Here is a 21,607-nt window from a genome sequence, read left to right as displayed (position 1 = left end):
AACACACACACACACACACACACACACACACAAAGGACCTTTTTTCTTTGCTCGTGTCTTCCTTGGCCCTCGCAACGATTGGAGGCGGGCGGAAAAAAAGGAGACAGGGAAGGAAGTATACGCACAGACACCTCCGCTCTCGCAGCAGCCCGAAGAACGAGAGAGCAAAACAGCAACCAAAAACTACAACAATAGTTAGCGAGAGGCGCCGAGGTAGCGGAGCGTAGGGAAGACTCAGGGAGCGGCAGAAACATCACGGAAGAAAGACAAAAGCAAAAAGCGAGCGTGCGGAAAAATGGCCACTCAACCCCTCGCAAAAGATGTGGAGGAAATGTTTGGACGCACAAAGGCGTACCTCATGAACGTCAACAAGGACGGCGTCAGCGTCTATGACCAACTCACCCGGTTGATGGAGCAGCTGCTGGACGAGAACCCGCACGGCATTGCCGCCGATCCCTCGAGCTTTAACGACGTTTTCACACTTCTGCAGCAGCACAGCTTTGTGAACGGTCAAAGCACCCCTGCGTGCAACGAGCCCTGCCCAGTCCCGCCGTCTGAGCTCGCGCGTCTTGCGGTCAATGAACGCCTGTTTGAGCGACCGCCCCCGGAGGCAGTGACGACGATAGAGCAGCCAGACCCGTATACAACTGTAACGACGACGCGGATAAAGCCGCACACCGCTCCTCCGTACGACTCCGTGGCTCAGCAGAACCTTTACTGGGCCTGGGCGGGGTGCGGTGTGACGGAGGAGGAGGCCTTTTTACTTGACCGGTCCATCACGATGCTGGCAATGGGAAAGAAACTGAGGGATGTTCGCTTCTTTGGAAAAATTTTTGGTACAAGGGCCAACTACTACGTGGTTTGCAGCCAGCGTTATGTCGAAGAGGGAGAAAAGGTTTACAAGGAGGTCAACACCATGCCTCGTCCAGCGCGACGCAAGTTGGAAGTGCCTGTGCAGCCTGAGCCTGGCTTTGTTGGGGTAAATCGACTCTCATTTTGGGTAACCTCACATCCTGCGGCTGAATGGAAGCTGCTTCCAGATGTTACACCGCAGCAAATCGTGGCAGGGAGGCGGATTAAGCGGTTGTTTACGGGCGACTTAACTGCCGCTGTCATTGCCAGTCCACCGTTCGAATGGAATGAGGCTGTTTACCTTCGTGTGCAGCTTAGCCGCATTGCCAGCGGGACGTACATCTCCCCACTGGGGGCGCTTGAAGAGCCCGAGGAAGACGCTGACGAGGAGGAGGACGCCGACGACGATGATGGGGCCAACGCGAAGAAGCCCAAGGAGGCAAAATACCGCCCACTCACCCAGGCAGTGAAGGGCTTCGCCTCGGAGGAGGATTCCGACGTCACGCAGTGGGCGAAGCTGGATCAGTGGGTCCACGCAGAGGGCTACATCTACGCCAATGGCCGGCAGACGAAGCTTCCGGAGAAGCCGGAGGAGGAGGAGGAGGAGGAGGCGGAGGAGCTGCAGCAGCAGCGGCAGGAGGAGGAGGAGGAGGAGGAAGAGGTGGTGGAAGAAGAGGAAGAGGATGAGAAGGAGCTGTTCACCCCCGTTAACACCGACTTCCTGTACGCGATCATCAACGTCCCCGAGGCGCCGAAGGTGGACGAGGAGGATGAGGAGGAGGAAGAGGAGGAGGCCGCGGACGCCGACGAGGCCGCGGAGGCGGAAAAGGAGGAGGACGACACGCCGCCAAAGCCCGTCACCGACGACGCCATACCCGACGACGACCCGACGAAGGTGAAGGTTGCCGCCTGGACGCTGCGGGTTGTGAACAACAACAGCAAGAAGCACCGCGTGGTGCTGGTTCGCTCGCTGCGCTGGCCGGGCGCCGTCGCGTTCGCCGCGGACGGCGGCAAGCGGTGGGGCTGCGTCTACTTTGGCAACGGCCTCAAGAAGACGGACTTCAGCTTCACCCCCACCCTCGCCCCGCCGGTGCTCCCGGAGTGCGGCGACATCACGGAGGCGAATGATCCCACGCCGGCGACGGAGAAGTTAGTCCGCCGCGGCGAGGAGCCGCCCGAGCCGGACTCGGAAGACGAGGTGGAGGAAGAGGAGGCGGAGGGTGACATGTAGAGACCGCGTCGAGGCAGCGAAGGCAGAAGGGGCAGGTAGAGGAGGTGGGCGGAGGCGTATGTGTCTGCGTCTGTGCAGTCTTTTTTTTTTGTTTGCGAACGCGGGTGTGTTTGTCCCGCGCGTCTGGCGGGCCTTCGACCGACGCACACGCCCCAACCGGGGGCACGGCAACGGGGCGCCAACTGGAAGGGAGAAGAAGGGGCATCATCGCACTGCCACTACCCACGGAGAGCTACGAAAAGAAGTTAGAGAAGAAAGCAAAATCGAGAGAACCCGCCCCACCGTATTCTCCTCGAACTTCATATTTCAAGAGACACCATTTATTATTATTTTTTTCATGTTTATTGTGTGTTGGCTGTCCAGTTCTCTTCGCCATGTACGTTTTTCCAGGAAGCAGCGATGAAGGCGCGCGGCGCATTTTGCGGGGACAGTGCCATCTGCCACGTGCTATCGTGTCTCTGTGTGTGCCCCTGCGCAGCACCTGTGCCTTTGCTCTTGGCCCCGCTCGTCTGTCAAGGTTGCTTTTGCCTTTCCCCTGTCTTGCGCCTAGACGCGGACTCGAACGGCATTGACGGCTGCCGCCACCGTTGCTGGGCCGCAGAGACTGCGCAGAAACGCGAAGGGAGGGACGGAGGTTAAATCCCCTCCCCACCCCAACGACAGCACGGCGAAGCCCCAAAACAGACGGAAATTAAAAAGAAAAGGAAAAAGGAAACAAAAAAAAGGTGAAGTAAAGACGGAGACGATACAACATGCGACTCTACTCACGCATCTTGACCTTGACTGGCGGCGTTCTTAGGAGCCGCGGTAGGCGAGGCGGGTTCGCCCTGCAAGTGTCGTGCCGCTTCGGCACCAGTGTGGCTGGCACCTACTACGGTGAGTCGGATGTGGCCGCTGGGGCGTCAATGAACAACGATATGCGCCTGGGGCTCGTGATTAAGCCGCAGAGCACGCTTGTTGAATTGTGGGAGCAGGCCGTGAAGGCGTGGCCTACGCGGCGTTTTCTTGGAACGAAGATGTGGGTGCGTGGTCAACTGGGTTATGTGTGGGCCAACTATGAGTCCATTGAGGCGGAGATGGCCGCCATGCGAACGTTGCTGCACAAGATGGGGGTGGAGAAGGGCTCGCGCGTCGTCGTCATCAGCGAGAACCGCTATGAGTGGGTGGTTGTGCACTTTGCCACGCTGCAGCTTGGCGCCCAGTTTGTGGTTCTGCCGACCAACGTGACCCCCATGGAGGCGCGGCTCGTGCTAACTAGCACACAGGCCAAGGTGCTATTCGTTGAGTCCACCTCCTCCTACGCCGCCGTGAAGGGCTGGATTGGCGAGGTGGGGCAGCTGCAGCATGTGATTTGCTTCGAGGACCAGCTTGGTGAGGGCAGCTACGCCGTCGCAATCAACGTCGCCGCGGACGTGCCGGAAAAAGTCCCCCCGCGCAAGGACATCACGGCGGAGGATACCGCCATGATTATGTTCACCGCGGGCACCACGGGGCCGCCGAAGGGCGTGATGCTTTCGCACCGAAACCTGGTGGCAAATATTAGCTCCATTTACGCCCACGTTGGCGGGGCACTGACGCACACCGACTTATTCATGTCGCTGTGCTCCTGGTGCGTCGCCGGGGCACTTACGGTCGAGTTATACCAGGCGATCTGCAAAGGCGCCTGCATTTGCATTCCGCCCGAGCAGCTGGAGGGATTTCAGGATCTCGCGCTGGTGCAGCCGAGTGTCATTACGTCTGTCGCCCTGCCGTTTCAGCGGGCCTACGCCAACATGGTGGACAACATCATGAATCGTGGGAGCCTAACGAAGGACATGACACGGTTCACGCTGGGCCGCATCACAGAGAATAGACTCATGCTGAAGAAGCCAGGCCACACGCTACGAGCCGCGTCGCATGTGCTGCTTGGGAAGTTTAAGCAACAGTTTGGGAACGAGCTGCGGATTGTTTTTATCGTCGGAAGCCAGCTGACGCGGGACCAGGCGGAGCTGCTGGCGGACCTCGACGTATTTACCGTGAGCACCTACGGCGCCCTGGAGGCCGGCGGCCTCATCGCCACCGACATTGACGTGCCACTCCGTCTGAAGGCGCTTCCGGGGGTGGAGGTGCGTGTCGTGAACGAGAAGAACGAGATTGTCGCGCCTGGCGACCTCGGGGAGGTGCTCGTGGAGGCCCCACACGCCATGCAGGGGTACTTCGACGTCCACATCGACCCCGAGCAGGCGAGCAATTCCCTCGTGGCCTACGGCGGCAGGACGTTTGTGCGCACCGGCGACTACGGCTCCGTCACGGGCGGGTGGATCACGCTCAAGGGGAACAAGGACGTGCTCATCACGCTTGCGAGCGGCGCCGTGGTGGACCCGCTGGAGGTGGAGGGGACACTCATCAAGAGCCCGTTTGTGAGGCAGGTCTTTGTGCACGGGGAAAACCGTCCCTACCTCACGGCGTTGGTGGTTCCGAACGCCAAGGCCATCGCGTCGCACCTGCGCAAGGTGGAGCGGCGCGACGGCGTGCCGATCGTGAGCGAGCGCGAGAAGGCGGACTGTATTCGGGCAGAGCTGCGCCGCGCGTCGCAGGGGCTGCCGGCGCGGGCGCACGTTCGCCGGTTCGCCTTTATAGAGGAGTGCACCCTGGCCAACGGATTTATCACCTGCAAGTACGGCTTTGCGCGACAAAAAATCGAGAACCACTACGTCCACTACTTCAACGCCATGTACGATGAGACGCCGAAGTTTTTTGGGCATGCCGTGGACGATTACGACGACCTGTTTTAAACGGCGGCGGGGCGCCAAATGCGTGCGTGAAGGCTGCGGCCGCGTGCATGGACAACCCGACCGCGAGGAGGCGGAGCAATAGCGGCTGTTGTTGTGTTATTTATTTGTGTTATTATTATTATTTTTTTTCTTGTTGTTGTCCTTGAAAGTTGCCTGTTTTTAGTTCCTGCCTTTTCCTACTGCAGGGCCAAATTCTGCTCCACTCGCCATGTTTCTCTTACGGTGTCTTCCGAGTTGTTTACATTTATGTGTGTATATACGTTGCGTGCATGTGTCCTTTTTTTTTTTAACTTTTCCCTTCGCCTCCTTCACGGCTGTCAGTTGGCCTGTAGGTGGGCGCTCCTGTGCCTGTGTGCTTCTCGGTGTAGGGAGTTGGGGGCACGCGAGCGGTGGGGAGGGGGGCCGGGGTGGAAGGCGTCGGCCAGGCTGCGGTATGAGCCTCGCAGCCGCCCGCGTCCTGTGCCGCCTTGCGGAAAAGGCGGATCAGCTCGACGACGTACGGGAGCTCACGCTGCTCCTGCAGCAAGAGTTTGTGCACCTGTTCCGCGGAGCGGAGGCGCCGTCCGGCCCGTCAAGCCTCGCGGCGAGCTCGCTGGCCACCACAGAGGAGGAGAAGTTGTTGGCCGTCCGGGCGGTTGCCGCGCTGCACGGCGTAGGTCCGCGACGTCATGCCGCGTTTTTCAAAGACGCGTCGTACCACACAGAGGCCGCCCTCTTTATCCATGAGATGCTGGGGGCCCTGTCGGGGCGCAGGCAGCTTTGGTTTCAGCAGCTGCAGGTGGAGAGCCTCCGCGCGTGCGTCGCCGTTGTGACGGCCATAGGTTGCAGCAATACGCGTCTCTGCCTTCCCGGGATTGTCTCGGCGTGTGTGCGGTACGTGGACCGTGCGCACCACGGCACGGACGCGGTTGCCGTGCGCACGGGGGCGGTGGAGCTGCTGCGGGCCGCGCTGACAGCCGCGCTGCAGCCGCAGGGAGAGGACAGGCAGTGGCTGCAGGGGGCGGTGGAGCACTTGGGGCGCAGCATGGCTCGCTTGTTGGACCCGCGCTGGCTAGCGTGTGGGGCACTGGCGCCTCCATTCGCAGAATCCTTGCTGCGGCTTACCACGGAGCTGCTGCTGCTCCCGTCACTCCGCACATTTCTTGCAACACCGCTGATGCAGGAGGTCGTCGTCGCGTGGCTTGTGCTTTCAAACGTACATTTTCTTCTCAGCGGTGCTACGGAGCCCGTTGGCCAAATACCAAGCACCTTCTTTGAGGTACCTGCGGTGGTGGAGGTGCTGCACTCGCAGTTGCGGCAAATGCACGGGGTGGAGCTGCTGCAATTTGCCGCGGCGCTGCTGCGTTGCGGGGCCACGCGGTCCACGGCGCAGCTCGCGGGAAATCACGACCGGCACCTGCTCTTGCCCGTGCTGCAGCGGTGTGTGCGGGTGGTGGGCACGGAGATGAGCGTGGAGGACCTGTACAGCGCGGCCGCCGCACGCAGCCATCCGTGTGCGGTTGTGGATGCGTTTCTCGAGGCTGCCGCGTACGCGTTAGCGACGGCTGCCGCAGCGGAGCCCGCAGCGGACGGGGCGCTGCTGTTGGAGGCATTCATGTCTGAGTGCGAGGCAACGCTGGCGGACTGGGACCTCTACATGCTGCACCCGCCAACCATCTACGTGCTTGCGCGGCTTGTGCTGTGGCAGTTTAGGAGCCCGGCGTGGGCGACGGCGGGGGAGGGGGGGCGTGGGCGACCGGCTGAGGAGCTCGTCCTCTCCGGCGCGTTTGAGCGGCTCTGGAGCGTCGTCGCCCAGCCGCACCTGTGGAACATCACAGAGGATGCGCAGCTCTGCTCGTACCAGCAGCTGCGTCACCGACAGACGGTCGCGGCGACGATTCTGCGCTGCCTGGAGCTCGCCGCGGGGGTGCTGCGTGACGAGCCCGTGGCGCACAGGGCGCGGCGGCGGCGGGCGGTGCGGCGGCTCACCCTGCTGCTGCTATACCTCGTGCTGGAGAAGGCGACGGGGCCGGCGGTGGTGCACGACGCCGCGATGCGCGTGCTGCAGGGGCTCGGGGAGGCGGGCGAGTACCCGGACACCCTCGCCTTCCTCCTGGAGCAGGGCGCCCACGTCGTGGACGAGGCGGCGCGCGCCGTCACGGAGGAGGACTTTCGCGCCGCCGCCGCCAACGTCCTCCGCGGCGGCGTCGGTTTTCTGCGGAGCGCGCTGCTGCCCGTCCCCCGCAGGGCCGGGGCGAGTGACGGCGCGGCGGCGCGGCCGCAGTGGGTGGACGCCCCGCGCGGCGACGGCCTCGCCCCGGTTGTTGTCGCCGCAGCCGCCGCGGTGCCAAAAGTCGCCGACTTCGTCGCCGCCGCCGTGAAGGTTGCCGCCGACGGCTGCCGACGCGCGACGGTTGAGGAGGAGACCGCCGGGGCGCTGGCCTCCGTCGCGCTGCTCGCCGACTGCTTCAGCCTGGCCGCGGCGCTCAACCGGTCCGTCCCACAGCTCGGGGCCGACGAGGAGCAGGACCGCCTCACCACCGCGGCGGAGCCTCGCGTGCAGATTCTGCAGCTCACGGTGCTCGAGGCGGTGCAGGTGCTGCTGGCGTACTGCGCGCGGAATGACGCGGTCGCGCCTCTCGCGGTGCGGGCCGTCGTGCACGGCCTCACCGTGTTTCTCACCACCCCCGCGGCGGAGGCGTGGGCGGGCGCGGCCGAGGGCGAGGCTGAACAGCCACCGCCCGCGTTTGCGTGGGACGCCGCGGCCGCCGCCGTGCTCCCGCGCAGCCACCTGCGCACGGTTTACCAGGCGTACCTCGCCTTCCTCGCGATCCTCGCGGAGCCCGTTGCCGGCCTCGCCGGCCCAAGCGACGCGAGGCGGCTGTCGGCACAGGAGCGCCGCGCACTCGAGGCGGTGCCGCCCACGCCGGCGGTGCTGGCGGCGATGGAGGGGCTTCAGGCGCTCGTTGCGCTGGCGACCGACTTCCTCGCGCGGCGCGTCGTGGAGGAGGTGCTGCCCGTCGTCGCCACTTGGTACCGGCGCGGGGCGCTGCCCCGCATTCCCACAAGGACCGACGAAAAGGTCCAGGCCGCAGCCAAGAAGTTCCTGCAGGACACCTGTTCGCTAGACCCGTCCCTGGGCGAGGAGGTGCGTGCTGCGTGCGCCGCCCTGCTCCCCCCGTTTACTCCTCCTCCGGCCGAGATTGCTGAGGAATCGTAACGCCCCCGCTTTTTTAATTTTTCTGCGTTTCCGTTTCTCTTGGCGGACCCTTTGATGTTTCTTTGCCCTCGCCGCCGCCAGTTTAGGTAGTTTATATAAATATATAAATCTGTGTACGTGCTTCTGCGGCTGCCCGCCTTTGTCGACCGCGCCTCGGCTGCGTAGCTGCCCCCATGCGTGGGTGGAGTCGGACATGGGCCTTTTCATTGGGTCTCCACCTTTGTTTTTTTTTTGTGTCTTTTTGTGTTTCTCTGCTCTGTCGTGTGTGTGTGTGTGTGTGTTTCGTTGCCGACGCACGCATTTCTGCTGGGCAACAACAACAACAAAAAAAAGCAAACAAACAAAAAAAAGGAGGTGTGGGGGTTCTCTCACGTAATGCCGTCCACGCACGATGCCGCCGCGCCTCTCCCGCCGGACATCTCGCCCGCCGTCGAGCCGCTGCTGGAGGTGCTGGCGGCGTTTCCGCTGCCGCAGCTGCTGGCGCCGTCGGCGCCCGCGGAGCGGCTTGACTTCGCAGCGGCGCGCGGCATGTCGCACGCGTCGGACGACGCGCTAAAGGAGACTGTCATGGGGTTCGCCCGCACTCTCTTGGCATCCAGCAGCTACATGGCACTACGCCGCGGCGCGGAGGAGGAGGGCGACGGCGGCGGCGGCACGCAGCAAAACACGCCACGCCTCTCCCCGCTGGCGCGGCGCATCCATGAGGGGCTGTTGCGTATAGAGATAGATCGTCTGCACAGCATCGGCGGAGTGCGCGGGGCGGGGGCGCCTTCGCAGCAGGTGCGGTGGGCGCACAATGCGGAGTGCCACATGACGCTGCGCCGGCGTTCCGCGCCGGAGGGCGGTGGCGAAAAGGAAAATGCGGAGGAGGCGGCCGCGCGGGCGCCGAAGCAGGAGCCGAAGTCCAGCCCTGCCTCCCCCGTTCGCCTGCGCGGCGCCGTGCACGCCAATGCGAGGCCCGTCACGCCGCCACCAGCTTCGTGCGGCCCCTCCACCCTCGCGGACATCATCGGCGCCGGGGTGCAGGGGAGCCGCGCGCTGGCGTCGCTGCTCGGCGCGCTGTTGGACGCCCCGCAGCCCTTCAAAGACGTCCCCGCGGAGCGTCTCACGGCGTTCGTCTCGTCGCTATTGACGCTGCCGGAGGCTGCGGCGACGTCCCCCGCGGAGTTTGTGCTTCCTGCGGCCGCGATGGAGCGGGCCGTGGCCTGCTGCGCCTGCATTTCCCACCCCGCCTTCGAGCCCTCGCTGCTCGCCGAGGACGCCGTGGACCGCCTCATCACCGTCCTCGCCGCCCTCCTCCGCCGCGTGCGGAGGCGGCATTTGGGGCACGCGCCGGACGACGCCGGCGCCGCGGCGGAGCTGGAGTGCCTGCGGGCGATGCTGCGCTGCTTCGCGCTGGTGGTCGCCGACCCCCGACTGCGCCTCTGTGCCCACGGAGACCTGCTGCGGTTGGAGGATCTTTGCTTTCAGTGCCTCTTCGCCCTCCCCGGCGCCTGCGGACGGCAGGAGGCGGCCAACTACGCCACGCATGTCGTGAGCCACGCCCTGCACCTGTACAGCGCCCTGTGGAACCGGCTCGAGGCGCAGCGCGACGCGGCCTGGGAGCGCTTCTTTCCCCGGCTGCCGCACGGCGAGCATCTCCTGCTGCGCCCGCACCTGCTTCCGTCGGGGGTGAAGGCGGCGGCCCTCACGGCGGCGGTGGTGGCCGCGGCGCAGTCGACGCCCGTCGGCGCCGGCCCCGTCACACGAGGCGCCGCGGACCACCTGCAGCAGCAGTGCTGTGTGTGGTCGAACATGTTTTTCCGCCACTTTCTGCTAGAGGAGCGCGACGACAAGCGGGAGCGGGAGATGTGCGGCGCCATCGTCCTGCAGTTCTGTGAGGACCTGGCGAACATGCTGGGGCTACCGGAGTTCCCCGCGGCGGACATGCTGCTGCGCGCCCTCCTCGTCTCCTTCGCGAAGCACTGCTTCTCCTCCGCCGCGACGGAGGGGACGCGGGCGCTCTTCCTGGACGTCGTCTTTCGCGTCTCCTGTGTCCTCTTCAGCCCCGCGCAGCAGGCGCTGCTGCAGTCCGCCGCCCTGCCGGAGGCGTGTGCGCTGACGGACGCTCAGCTGCAACAGTGGCGGCAGCTTACGCACCCCGGCGAGGCGGCGGTGGAGGCAGAGGCCCCGCTTCCCCACGATGAACTGCGGCGGGCGCTGCTCTACGTGGCCCTCTCACACCGGGTTGCGGATCCCGCGCCGGATGTAGCGGCCGCCGCCTGGCACCTGCGCGCGGCGCACGTCTACGCATGGGCCATCCACGACGCGACTCGCTTCCCGGACGCCGTGCTGGCGGCGCTGGTGCAGGCCACGCAGGTGGCTGACGGCGGCGTTGCCGTCGACTGGGGCGTCCTGCACGCGTGCAGCGCCCAGCTGTGTGGCGCCTGCGACAAGTCCTTGCTGAGCGCCATGGCGAAGGAGCGGCTGCCGTCGTGGCTGCTTTCTGTGTTTCAGCTGCGGGAGGAGCGGCAGCAGCAGCTTGCGGGGCTGGAGGCGGCGCGCAAGAGGGCCATCCAGCACATGGGGAAGCTCGCCGCGCTACACCCGCCGCTGCTCGCGAGGGTTTGGCCCATCGCCCGCCGCTGCGTTCGCGACGATAACGCGCGCGTGCGGGAGGCTATAGTCCCGCTGTTTCTCACGCTTTTATCGGAGGCGTGCGGCGGCGCCCACGCGGAGGAGACCGCCGCGGAGGTTGTCAGCTCCCTCCTGCACCTCCTCACCGACCGCAGCGCGGCCGTCGTTGCGCGTGCCATCGCGGCCCTCGACACCCTACTCACAGACGCGTCGCTGCGGCCCCTGCTGGAGGCCTCGGCGGCTGGCGAGAACCTGCTGACCTTCACGGAGTCCAAGCTGCTTGCCTTGCTGGGTCCGGCGCGGGAGGCGCGGCACCAGAGCTGCGTCGTGCGGCTCTTCCTGCGACGGTGGGTGGGGCAGGAGGCCGCCGCGGACGTCACCGGCCGTCCCACCCGGGCACGCGTGGCGCGGGAGCTGATGCGCCTCACCGTGACAAACGTGGCGTACCCGTACGAGGCGCCGGCGGCGCAGCCGCTTGTCGTCCTCCTGCGCGGGATGTGCCGCCTGACGGAGGGGCGGGAGACGCCGCGGCGCGGCGCGAGGAATGTGGCGGTGGACGCGCTGGAGCTGCGCGATGCCATGCTCGGCGCCGCGAAGGTGCTGTGGGCGGAGCACCAGCGACTGACGCCAGCGCCGGAGGCGGCGGCTGCCCTCGCCGCCGTGCACGCCCTCGCCCTCGCCTGCAGCGCGTGGGTTGAGCCCCTGCTGGAGGTCCTCGCGCAGACCCTCGTGCAGTCCATCTCGCCGTCGTCGCCGACGTCGGCGGCGGCGAAGGAGGCGGTGGGGGTCACGCTGTTGCATGTGTGCCGCATCCTGCGGACGGTGCTGCTGGCGCCGCGCCCCCCGCCGCTCGCCCTCGACCCACTTGCGCGGGCCCTCACCACCGTCCTCGCGCGGTACGTCGGGCCGCACCAGCAGCAGATCCTCCTGTCAGCCAGCGGCGTCCTAAGCGCCGCCATCACCTGCGGCGGGGACGGGCTCGCCGACTACGCGAACGCAAAGTACCTGGGCCTATGCTACTCGCTCATGAACGCCTACTATGTGCGGGCGCTCTCGCTCGCCCCGACGCTGCGCACGGACCCGCAGAGCGTGGCGTACACGCTGCGCTTCCTCTTTCTTCTCTCGGAGTTCCTGCGCCTCTGCCCCGCGTGGGGGCAGCACCACCCGGAGCTCGCCGAGGCGGCGGCGGTGGGTGGGTCGGGCGTGCCGAACCAACTGGCGCTCGGCGACGGCATCTGCGCAAACGTCTACGCGGCGGTGGAGCGGGTGCTGCGGGAGTGCCCCGCAGAGGCGCAGAAGCGAACCACCGTCATCGCCCTGCGTGTCTTCGCCTCCCTCTGCATGCTGCAGCCGACCGTCTTTTTGCGCCGCTGCGAGCCGCACCTGCGGCGCGCCCTCGACCCCGCCGGGGACCTCGCCCTGCAGTCGCAGGCCCTCGTCCTCATCCGCGACTTCCTGAAGGACGAGGACGCCCGCATCGACCACGCGGCCTCCACAGCCGCCCCCGTGCCGCTGCCGTCCGACTCGTCGGTGTCGTCGTCCCCGACCGCGCGACGGCGCAGGCGGCGTGAGGAGCTGCAGGTTGAGGTTGCCCCCTGCGTGGCGGAGCAGAACAGCGGCATGGCGACGTGGGTGATGCAGCAGTTTCATCCGCAGATTCTGCAGCTGTGCGAGGTGAAGGCCGTGGCGGTGCGTCAGTTGGCCTTTGAGGTCCTGCAGCTTTGCGCGGAGGGGGGCCTGCTGCCGCCGTCGCGGTACGCAAGCGCCCTGATTGTTCTCGCCGCGGACCCGCAGAGTGAGGCACTTCGGCAGGCCGCGGTGGAGTGCATGGCGGCGCAGAGCGAGCGGTACGCCGATGTCGTCGCCGCCAACGCCGCCGTAGGCGTTGTGCGGGCGTTTGACCTGCACGACGCCTGTGACGTGGATGTGCTGCAGAGCGCCGTCCTCGCGGACACCTCCCTGCAGGCCGGCGAGTGCATACACGCCCGCCTCTTCGCCTCTCTGCGGAAGCGTTACCGGGATGCTTTTCTTTCCTCGCTGCTGCGGTACCTTTACCAGGAGGCGCGGGCGGCGCAGTGGCTGCGGGAGCACCGCGCGAGTGACGGGGCGTCGGCGCGGAGCCCGTTTCCCTTCCTCTGCCACTTGACGGTTGTCACGGCCTTCGTTCCCTACACCCACGAGAGCGATGTGCTGCACGTGCTGGACAACTGCCGCGCGGCCGTGGACCTGGTGGGGCAGAGCTGCCTCGACTTTGCGGAGGCGCAGCTGTCTCTCCTGCGGTCAAGGAAACGCCCCACGCATCCGCAGCGGCGGAAGGGCGGCACCGGCGGCGACGATAACGTTGATGATCATGCGGCGAGGCAGGACCGCGCCGTCGAGCTGTGGATGTGCTTTGGGGTTCTCTGCATCTCGCAGCTGCGCACCTTTCTTCGCGGCGAGTACGGCCTGCATGGGGCGAGGCTGCGGCGTCTGGCAATGCGGCGTCGCAGCGGCGGCGCCCAGCAGCTGATAACACTCGCCCGCCGCGAGCCGCAGAGCGCCGCGTCGGTGACGTTCCGACAGGGCCTCGCGGCGCTGCTGCGGAGAGCGGCCCCGCTGTGGGAGTCCCCGCCGACGGACGCCAGCAGCCGGCGCCGCGCCCTCGAGGAGTTGTGCGGCGCCCTCGCGGGGCTGCTGCAGGAGGCGGAGGCGGAGGCGGCGGCCGACGACAGGGAGAGCCCCCGCGGCAGCAGGGGCAGCGCGCAGCTGCGGGCGCGGGGCTCGCGCGGCACACTCCCCGCGGCGGAAGAAGCTGACGAGGCGCAGCCGGGACGGCGGCGGCAGCGGCGGCCCCAAAAGCGGCGGCGCATGACTGCGGAGGAGGCGGAGGAGGATGAGGAAGACGCAACGGCAACGACGCGCAGCAGCAGCGGCAGCAGCAGCGGCAGCAGTGATTCCTCCTCCGCCTCTGGCGACGACGATGGGGCGGGCTCCGCCGGGAGTGAGTGAGGCGGCGCCACTTTGCGACTCCACCAGAATTTCTTTTTTCTTTTTTTTTTCTTTTCTTCTTGTCCCCTTTTTTGATGCTGTGTTTACCCCGCACGCTTCACCCCGCCGGCGGAAAAGGGGGCCAAGACGTGCGGGAGGGGAGCTGCGCTTGCAAAGAAACCGACAGAAACAAACAGAGGCGCGGGAAGAAGGCAGACGCCGGGTGAGGTGATAACGAAGTATGGCGACAGACACGAAGCTGCGGCTTGGAATAGACATAGACGCATACAAGCAGCGAGCCGGCGGTGCCGCCGACGGACGCGCCCGCGTTGTGCGGATTGCACCGATATGTGCCCGACTAGCACGCCGTCCCTTTTATTTATTGCTGCCTTTTCTATGCCCCCTTTCTCTCTCTTTTTCTCTTTTTTCCTTTTCCTTTGCCACCGGGGCCGTGCTGCCATTAATTTCTTTTTCGTCACTGTCGCCATCAGTGAAGGAGGCGAAGTGGCACGCCGATATTTTCTTGAGTCTGTTTTAGGGAGCGCGCAGGCGGGAGGGAACGCGAGGCGCAACACAGCAGCAGCAGCAGCAAGGTTGTTTGTTCCTCCCTCATGTTTGGTGAAATCCTCGAGTGCGTGCTCGAGTTCATTGGCTCCCACAGCGAGCAGTACGGCTGCAGCGGGGCGGAGCTGCTCTCCTTCGTCTCCGCCGACGTGCTGCCGTACTACGGCCTCGCGGACCATGCGACGCTGCGGCAGATGGTGCTGGACCTTCTGCTGAGCGAGAGCGGCGAGGTGAGCGTCAGGCGCAGCGGAAAGCCGGTGGCGCCGTCGGAGCTGACGAGTGGCACGGTGGCGTACGACCAGTGCGCCTTCTGCCCCAGCCTGGCGTTGCAGGAGAAGACGTTGGGGGTGTCGCTGCGCTTCAAGAACGTCCGCGCCGCGGTGAACTACGCCTGCGACAACCTCGTGACGGGGGTCCGCCGGTTCCAGAACTCCGCCGCGGCCGGGCGGCAGCGGGACAGGCGCCCAGCCGTGGCGGGCCTGGGGATCGGCATCCGGCGGCTGCTGCGGGAGCAGTGGCTGCGGGTGGTGTACGTCTGCGGGGCGGAGGAGGCCCCGCTGGCGCCGTATCTTTTGCCGCACTTCGCCGCCCCGCCGCCGCGGCTCAACCAGCCGCAGCGGCGCCTTCGCCCACTGGAGGCGTATTTGGCGCGGCGCCGCGGGGAGCTGCGGCCGCCGCGCTTCATCCTCGACCCCGCCGTGGCGCGGCAGATCGTCGTGGCCTCGCCGGAGCGGCGGCTGGTTTTCGAGGACGCGGTGCACGCCATCTTCGCGGCCCACGGCCACGCGGTGCCGGCGCTGGACGGGCGAAAGACGCGGTTTGCGCTGCGGCGCATGCTGCTCTCGGCGGGGCTGCGCGTCGTCGTGGCGTCCGTCCTCGTGAGGCACAGGCGGCACCGCGTGCGGGTCGTCGCCGCCGACAGGGCCCCCGCCGCGGCAGGCAACGACAGCGACGACGACGACGACGGCGACGACGGCGGGGACGACTTGAGCGGGGCGTCGAGCGCCGGCGACGAGGATAACGACGATAACGACGAGGAGGAGGACGGCGACGAGGACGACGAGGAGGACGACGACGAGGCGGCGGCGGGCGGCAAAGGCGGCGACGCGCTCTTCTGCGTCGACCCCGCCTGCCCGCTGGCGCTGCAGGTGGCGAAGGAGGCGGAGCGGCGGCCGCTGGCGGTGGAGTCGGTGCTGCCGCGCGTCACGCTGTACGACATGCGTGCCACCCGCAACGAGCTGCACCGCTTCACCCGGCAGTTCGAGGAGCGCTGGGGCACCATCGAGAGCACCAACGTGCTGAGCCGCCACAGCAAGGCATTCACGCGCCTCCTGCGGCCAAAGGGGTGGGGGGACGCCCGCGCCGGCGGCAACGGCGGCTGCAGCGCTGCCGCGCAGGAGGGGGAGGGGGCGAAGCTGGCGAAGGGGGTCTCGAGTTGGGCTGCGAATAGAGTCATGGAGGCCCTGCGCGCGTCGCCCGCGCAGGCGCTGGTGCTGCCGGACCTCTCGCGCATCGTTGACCGCCGCACGCTGGGTCGCGTCATACCGTACCTGCGCGGCCAGGGCCAGCTGGCGACGACGGGGGTAACGTCCTCGAAGGGCAGGCGGATTGGCATCGTCGCCGTTGCCGGCGTTGAGCTGACGGAGGAGACGCGGGCGGCGCTGATGCAGTCGTACCTCGACGGTATTTCGGCCCGCGAGCAGAAGCGGCAGCAGTCGACGCTGCTGCTGCAGCACCTGCCGGAGCCGGCGGAGGGCGGCGTGGGGCATTCCGCGGCGGCTGCCGCCATCGCGAGGTCCAGCGCACGCAGCGCGCGCCTGGTCGCCAAGGTGACGATGGTGCGCAACGGGTACAGCCGGGTGGGGCTCTTCCGCCTCTCGCGCGTGCACGTGGAGCTGTGGCGTGTGTGGTGCGCCCTCGGGCAGGCTCCCGGCACCCCGATGACGCTTGCGCGGGTGCTGCAGGAGATGAGCCTGAGCTCCTTCTGCATCACCGTCGGCGTGGCGGACGTGGACGTGGCGGAGTACGTTGGCGGGGCGTCGCCGCAGTCGTGTGCGTGGGGAACGCCCCTCCGCCGGCTTCCCCCCTCGCTGCAGGAGCACTGCCGCCGCTCTGGCGTGCAGCCGCTGTTGCACTCCCTCGCCGGCCTGCAGGCGCAGGGCCTCGTGCTGAGTGAGGCGTCGCTCGCGGCGCACCTGGACGTGCCGCTCGCGGAGGTCTCCATCGCCCTCGCCGCCGCCGCTTTCGATCGGCAGCAGCGGCGACACGTCTTTTGCGACGGCGCCGGCACGACGCCGCAGGACACGTGCCGCGCGGTGCTGAACTTTTGGGGCGAGTCGTGGGCGGCGGCCGCCCTGGCGCAGGAGCCGCACCGCGCCGTCGGGCTCATCCGCGGGGTCGTGGCGACGGAGCCGAATTTGTCGAATGCGCAGCTGATCGCCCTCGCGCGGCTGCTGCGCATCGATCCGGGAATCCTCGCGGAGCACGTACTGCAGCGGCAGGGAGCCCTGCGCGCGCGGAAGCGCACCCTCCGTGACGCGATGCAGGCGGAGGAGTACGAGAGGGGCCGCGGCGACCCGCGGCGGGCCTCCCACCCGCGGCGCCGCGTGGAGGTGAGCGGGGCGACGATGGCCGAGACGCTCGAGACGATTCTTCAGTCCGACGAGCCGCAGCGCGGCCTGGAGCGGCTGCAGGCGCTCGTGCGGCGCCACAGCAAGTCCGTGCATTTCTCGCGCTACAACCCGTACAGCACCCGCGTACACGGCAGCGTGCAGACGCTGGTGCAGAGCATCATGCGCGCGGTGCAGGGCGGGCAGGGCGGGCGGGCGGCCGCCGTGCAGTCGGTGGTTTCACCGAACTTTGCAGCGGCCCCCGACGTCGCGGTGGGAAGCGAGGAGGAGGAGGAGGAGGAAAAGGAAAAGGAGGAGGAACGCCGACCTGCTGCCGCGGCCGTGGAGGAGGACGCCCCCTCGGAGGCGCTGCAGGACCTCCTGCGGATGATCCTGCTGAGCGACGAGGCGCACTACGACGCCGTCGCGGCCGCCGCCCTCCTCGCGCAGTTCCCGGAGGAGGAGCGGCGGCGCTGCATCGACTGGCTGCTGGCGTTCCCGTCCTTCCGCATCCGCTCGGGCGGCCCCGGCCGGCTCCCGCGCATCGAGCTGTCGCCGATCCTCACCTTCGTGCCGGCGGCGCTGGTGACGACTGTCACGCACGGGCAGAGCCCGGCCTCCACCCTCGTGCAGGACCTCACCGCCGCGCTGCTCTGCACCCCGCAGTCGAACTGCCGGCGGTGGTGCGTGCCGCCGGTTGCGGCGGCCGAGCCGGCGGAAGCGTGCGACCTGCTGCGCCGGGCCCCACGCCTCGTGGAGCAACCCTCCGTCAACCTCGACTCCCTCGCGGAGGAGATTCGGGAGCAGAAGGGGCTCGGCGTGCTGCGGCTGCCGCGTTTTGCGTGGCCGTCGCACCCGGCCGCCGCACGCAAGACGCCCCTTCCGCCCGCCACGCCCGCCGTCAACGCGGCGGCGGCGGTGGCGGCAGCAGCAGCGACGCGGCACACCGTCGAGCCGTACCCCGCGCGCGGCCTGCTGCGCCCGTGGCGGCAGCTGCGGCACCTCGAGCTCCGCGACATCCCCGTGGACGCGCCCCCCTCCGCCGCGCAGGTGGCGATGGCACGGGCCGCGATTGTGGCGCCACGCGAGGGGTCGCCTGCGCTGCGGTTTCCAAGCATCTTCCACCACGTCGATGGCTCCCTGCATGAGTTTGTCTGGCGCTCCTTCCTCTTCGCCCTCTACAGTCTCGTGCACCACTCCCCCGGCATCACGGAGGAGCAGCTGCTGCAGCGGCTGCAGGCGAGCGGACTTGTGAGCGGCGCCTCGTGCCGTGTGGCGCTGGAGTTTCTCAAGGCGTCGCTGGTGATTGTGGGGCGCCGAGTGCTGCTGCCGTGCGGCGGGGAGGTGCAAAGCCCGTTCAGCGCCGCCGCCGCCGCCGCCGCGTGCAGGTACACCGAGTGTTACTTTTGCACCGTCGCCCAGGGCGGTCCGTGGCGGATCATGGAGCTGTAGCGCGGGGCTGGCCTTGGGGCGTGCGTGCGCGCGTGTGCAATGGCCAACTGTATACTTTTTTATCCCGCTGTTTTTCTTCATGCAGTGCGTGCGTGTGTGTGTTTGTGTGTGGGTTGTTTGTGCCGTGCGTCAGCGCACGGCACACCGCGTTGCCAGCGCTTTTTTTTTATATTCCGCTTGCGAACCCGTTCGATTTGCACCGTTCTTCTTCTTTTTTTTCCCTTTCCTTTCCTTGCCGGCCGCTGCGCAGGGTTATTCGCGTGAACCAGCCCCCGCCCCTCCTCTCTCTTTATCTCCCTGCCCGCCGTCAACCATGCAGGTCCGCCGCGCAACGATGGAGGACATGTACCAGATGCAGCACTGCAACCTGCGGTGCCTGCCGGAGAACTACAACATGCGGTACTACCTCTACCACATCCTCTCCTGCCCGCAGCTGCTGTACGTGCAGGAGGACTACAACCGCAACGTGGTGGGCTACGTGCTTGCCAAGATGGAGGAGGAGGAGAAGCCGGAGAGCATCTACGGCCACATCACGAGTATCTCGGTGCTGCGAAGCCACCGCCGGCTTGGCGTGGCGTCGCGACTGATGCGGGCCTCCATGAAGGAGATGCAAAAGCAGTACGACGCCAACTTCTGCTCCCTGCACGTGCGCAAGACCAACGACGCGGGGCTGCACTTGTACCAGGACACGCTGGGCTTCCGCTGCGCCAACGTCGAGAAGGGGTACTACGTCGACGAGGAGGACGCGTTCCACATGAAGAAGTTCTTCAAGGGGCCAAACCCCGGCCTCTACGTCGCGGCAAACCGACAGCTCGTGCGCCAGCAGAACTCCGCCGCGCCCCGAGAAAACGGCGCGGCGGCGGAAGCACCGCAACCGACGCCGCCGCCGCCCTCCTCGGCAGGTGGGCACCGGGGGGAGAAGAAGCGGGCGGCGGAGATCGAGAAGGAGCAGCTCGAGCTCGTGGCGGAGCTGTTGGCGGCCTCCAATAAGGAGTCGGGGAAAGGCCGGCAGCAGAAGGGCGGCGGGAGCAAGCGCGGCAAGAATAAAAAGTGAGGGAGGCAGCGCACGGCCGGCTGCGGCCAAAGCACGCCAACACATATCTCCCCCTTCCCGCTGCTTTGTTTTTCTTACTTTGCTCTCTCTTTGCCTGCGGGTGCTTGGCTGGCTGCCGCCCGGCCGCACCTCCTCCTCCTCCTCTTGCAATGCGCCCGTGCGTTCTCCTGCTCGGGCCACGTGTGTGTGTGCGTGTGTGAGTTTTCTTTTCTTTTTTTTTTCTCTTCCGTTCGTTGCACGTGGCCTCTTCGTCACCAACGCGGCGCCCCGCAGCCAGAGATATGTACCAGCCCCTGCTCGAGCTGCCGTCTGGGGCCGCCGCCGCATTTGTCGCCGGGGACCGGCTGCTTGGGGAGGCCGCGGGGTCGCTCTACGGCAGCGGCCACCGCGCCTCCTTCGAGGCGCAGGGCGGGGCGGTGTACCCGGTGTGGAAGCTCGCAAATAGAAACGTGCTTGGCCGCGGCGCCCGCCGGGCGTCGTCGTCGTCGTCCCCATCGCCGCTGTCGTCGTCGTGGTGGCGGCGGCAGCGGGCGTTCGAGGCGGCGCGGTGGCTGCTGCGCCCCGTGGCCGCGGCGGTGCCGCTGCTGCGTCTCGTGTTTCCGTTCGCGGTGCCCGTCTCCGCCGGCTGCGCGCCGCGGCCGCTGCGCCCCGCCGAGTGCCCGGAGGGCGTCACCGCCATGGCGTTCCACCCCGACCGCATGGCGTTGGCGGCCGCCGTGGACGAGGGCGCCGGCTGCTCGCGGGTCGTCGTGTACGACGTCGCGGAGGGGAAGGAGACGTGCGTTCTGACCCACGCCTTTCAGCGCAACGTGCACTGCGTCGCGTGGAAGCCGCGCTCGCGGGACGTGCTGGCGGTCGGCTGCGACGGCGGGGCGCTGGTGTGGTCCCTCTCCTTCGGCGCCGCCCCCGCCGCCACCGTCTACGGCGGCGGCAGCAGCGGCAGCAACGGCGCGGCGGAGACGGAGGACCGCATGGCGCACTGCCTCTTCTACCGCTGCACCCCGCATGTGCCGACGACGTGCCTCGGCTTTTCCTGCCGCGACGGGCGCTACTTGGCGTGCGGCAGCACGGAGCACATCGCGCTGCACTTCCACGACGTCCGCTTGCCGCCGTCCAGCTCCCTGCTCAGGAGCAGCGTGTCGGTGGAGGGCGCCACGGAGGACGTCCTCTTCGCCGACGACGACACTTTTGCCGTGAAGCTCGTCTGCGGGACGAGCGCCGTCGTGTTGATCGCCTTCCCCAGCTGCGTGGAGGCCGTCGTCCCCACCGCGGCGCCGGTGCTGGCGATGGCGAAGGCGCGGGCGCTGGGCCCGAACCACTTCTTCCTGCACTGCGCGCAGGTGGAGGGGGTCGCGGTGGCGCACGTCAACCCGTTCGTCGGCGTGCAGGTCCTCGCCCTCGTGTCGACGGGGGTGGCCGGCGGCGTCGGCGGCGGGGTGCGGCGCATGGCGTGCAGCGGCAGGCGCCTGTACGTTGCGCTCGAGACGGGGCACCTGCTCGTCTGCCACTACGGCCGCCGCGGCGGCGTCTGCGCCCTCCTCCCGGTGGGCGTCGCGGAGCTCGAGGCGGCGCGGCTCGCGGTGTTCGACGGCTTCCCCCGCGGCTCGCTGCTGGCGGCGGTGGAGGCGTCCGACCAGTCGGTTGTGTTTGTGCCCTCCTACCACGCCTAGGCGGCGGCGCGAAACTGAAGGGATGAAACGACGGCGAAGGGTGCGGGGCGGGCGGGGGGGAGGAGGAGGGGCCGCCGCGCCCGCCGGACTACTTTGCAGCTGTCGCTACTTCCGCCTCCGTGCGTGCCAGGCCGGGTAGCCTGGCCCGCACACACACACACCGTCGCTACTGCTGCTGCTGCGGCGGGCCTGTACGCGTGCGTGCGCGCTGCCGCATCTTTCCTGCCGCTTCTTTTTCTTCTCTCCCCTCACACGCTACAACGCCCCGCCACCGGCAGCAGGCGGTGGCAGTCGCACCAACACACACACACGCACACACACGCACACACACGCACACACACGCACATACACAAGTAGAGCGGGCACGAGATGTCGGGTGCGCTGGAGAGCATCACGGCGGCGACGCAGCTGCGGCGGGCTGTGATGGAGGCGCAGAAGGAGCTGGACGCAAAGCGGGAGCTGTACATGGTCCGCATGGCGCGGGTGCGGGAGGTGGAGGAGGTCATCGCGGCGGACCGGGCCAGGCTGCAGGACAAGCTCGTGCGCTACTACAAGTTCATCCAGGAGAACGAGATCAAGCGCACCCGGGCGTCGCGGAAGGCCGTCACGGAGGAGCGCA

At 67.3% G+C, this 21,607-nt stretch overlaps 8 protein-coding genes across 8 annotated transcripts in view, besides 13 other annotated features; all 8 read left to right on the top strand.

Moving 5' to 3' along the window:
• Window position 1: 1 nt before the first annotated feature.
• Window positions 2-32: a microsatellite.
• Window positions 33-295: 263 nt separating this feature from the next.
• On the top strand, window positions 296-2,083 carry Tco025E_03822 (putative flagellar radial spoke component; the record flags this gene model as incomplete). The annotated part of the gene is made up of 1 exon (XM_029370739.1): window positions 296-2,083. The coding sequence occupies one exon, from the start codon at window positions 296-298 to the stop codon at window positions 2,081-2,083; it is 1,788 nt and encodes a 595-aa protein (XP_029229164.1).
• Window positions 2,084-2,835: 752 nt separating this feature from the next.
• On the top strand, window positions 2,836-4,857 carry Tco025E_03821 (putative acyl-CoA synthetase; the record flags this gene model as incomplete). The annotated part of the gene is made up of 1 exon (XM_029370738.1): window positions 2,836-4,857. The coding sequence occupies one exon, from the start codon at window positions 2,836-2,838 to the stop codon at window positions 4,855-4,857; it is 2,022 nt and encodes a 673-aa protein (XP_029229163.1).
• Window positions 4,858-4,943: 86 nt separating this feature from the next.
• Window positions 4,944-4,997: a microsatellite.
• Window positions 4,998-5,290: 293 nt separating this feature from the next.
• Tco025E_03820 (uncharacterized protein) lies at window positions 5,291-8,056 on the top strand (the record flags this gene model as incomplete). Its single annotated transcript, XM_029370737.1, has 1 exon — window positions 5,291-8,056. One exon carries the CDS (start codon window positions 5,291-5,293, stop codon window positions 8,054-8,056), a length of 2,766 nt encoding a protein of 921 aa, XP_029229162.1.
• Window positions 8,057-8,275: 219 nt separating this feature from the next.
• Window positions 8,276-8,288: a microsatellite.
• Window positions 8,289-8,337: a microsatellite.
• A 30-nt stretch (window positions 8,338-8,367) lies between these two features.
• Window positions 8,368-8,406: a microsatellite.
• A 25-nt stretch (window positions 8,407-8,431) lies between these two features.
• Window positions 8,432-13,660, top strand: Tco025E_03819 (uncharacterized protein; the record flags this gene model as incomplete). The annotated part of the gene is made up of 1 exon (XM_029370736.1): window positions 8,432-13,660. The coding sequence occupies one exon, from the start codon at window positions 8,432-8,434 to the stop codon at window positions 13,658-13,660; it is 5,229 nt and encodes a 1,742-aa protein (XP_029229161.1).
• Window positions 13,661-13,689: 29 nt separating this feature from the next.
• Window positions 13,690-13,721: a sequence feature (A-rich).
• Window positions 13,722-14,043: 322 nt separating this feature from the next.
• Window positions 14,044-14,081: a sequence feature (A-rich).
• Window positions 14,082-14,207: 126 nt separating this feature from the next.
• Window positions 14,208-14,230: a microsatellite.
• Window positions 14,231-14,250: 20 nt separating this feature from the next.
• Window positions 14,251-18,264, top strand: Tco025E_03818 (uncharacterized protein; the record flags this gene model as incomplete). The annotated part of the gene is made up of 1 exon (XM_029370735.1): window positions 14,251-18,264. The coding sequence occupies one exon, from the start codon at window positions 14,251-14,253 to the stop codon at window positions 18,262-18,264; it is 4,014 nt and encodes a 1,337-aa protein (XP_029229160.1).
• An 84-nt stretch (window positions 18,265-18,348) lies between these two features.
• Window positions 18,349-18,386: a microsatellite.
• Window positions 18,387-18,463: 77 nt separating this feature from the next.
• Window positions 18,464-18,501: a sequence feature (A-rich).
• A 76-nt stretch (window positions 18,502-18,577) lies between these two features.
• On the top strand, window positions 18,578-19,318 carry Tco025E_03817 (putative N-acetyltransferase complex ARD1 subunit; the record flags this gene model as incomplete). The annotated part of the gene is made up of 1 exon (XM_029370734.1): window positions 18,578-19,318. One exon carries the CDS (start codon window positions 18,578-18,580, stop codon window positions 19,316-19,318), a length of 741 nt encoding a protein of 246 aa, XP_029229159.1.
• A 180-nt stretch (window positions 19,319-19,498) lies between these two features.
• Window positions 19,499-19,520: a microsatellite.
• Window positions 19,520-19,553: a sequence feature (A-rich).
• A 46-nt stretch (window positions 19,554-19,599) lies between these two features.
• Window positions 19,600-20,988, top strand: Tco025E_03816 (putative U4/U6 small nuclear ribonuclear protein; the record flags this gene model as incomplete). The annotated part of the gene is made up of 1 exon (XM_029370733.1): window positions 19,600-20,988. One exon carries the CDS (start codon window positions 19,600-19,602, stop codon window positions 20,986-20,988), a length of 1,389 nt encoding a protein of 462 aa, XP_029229158.1.
• Window positions 20,989-21,290: 302 nt separating this feature from the next.
• Window positions 21,291-21,339: a microsatellite.
• An 18-nt stretch (window positions 21,340-21,357) lies between these two features.
• The window catches only part of Tco025E_03815 (flagellar associated protein), a gene marked incomplete at both ends in the record, with an annotated part of 492 nt that continues 242 nt past the window's right edge, over window positions 21,358-21,607 (top strand). The window contains one exon of the mRNA XM_029370732.1: window positions 21,358-21,607. This exon is cut by the window's right edge and continues 242 nt beyond it. Within this exon, the coding sequence (XP_029229157.1) occupies window positions 21,358-21,607 (250 nt within the window).

This window comes from Trypanosoma conorhini, assembly GCF_003719485.1.
Source record: "Trypanosoma conorhini strain 025E chromosome Unknown Tco_14.4_contig_00181, whole genome shotgun sequence".
NCBI lineage: Eukaryota > Euglenozoa > Kinetoplastea > Trypanosomatida > Trypanosomatidae > Trypanosoma > Trypanosoma conorhini.
The sequence above is the reverse complement of the archived record's forward strand: the minus strand, read 5'-3'. Positions and strand labels throughout refer to the sequence as shown.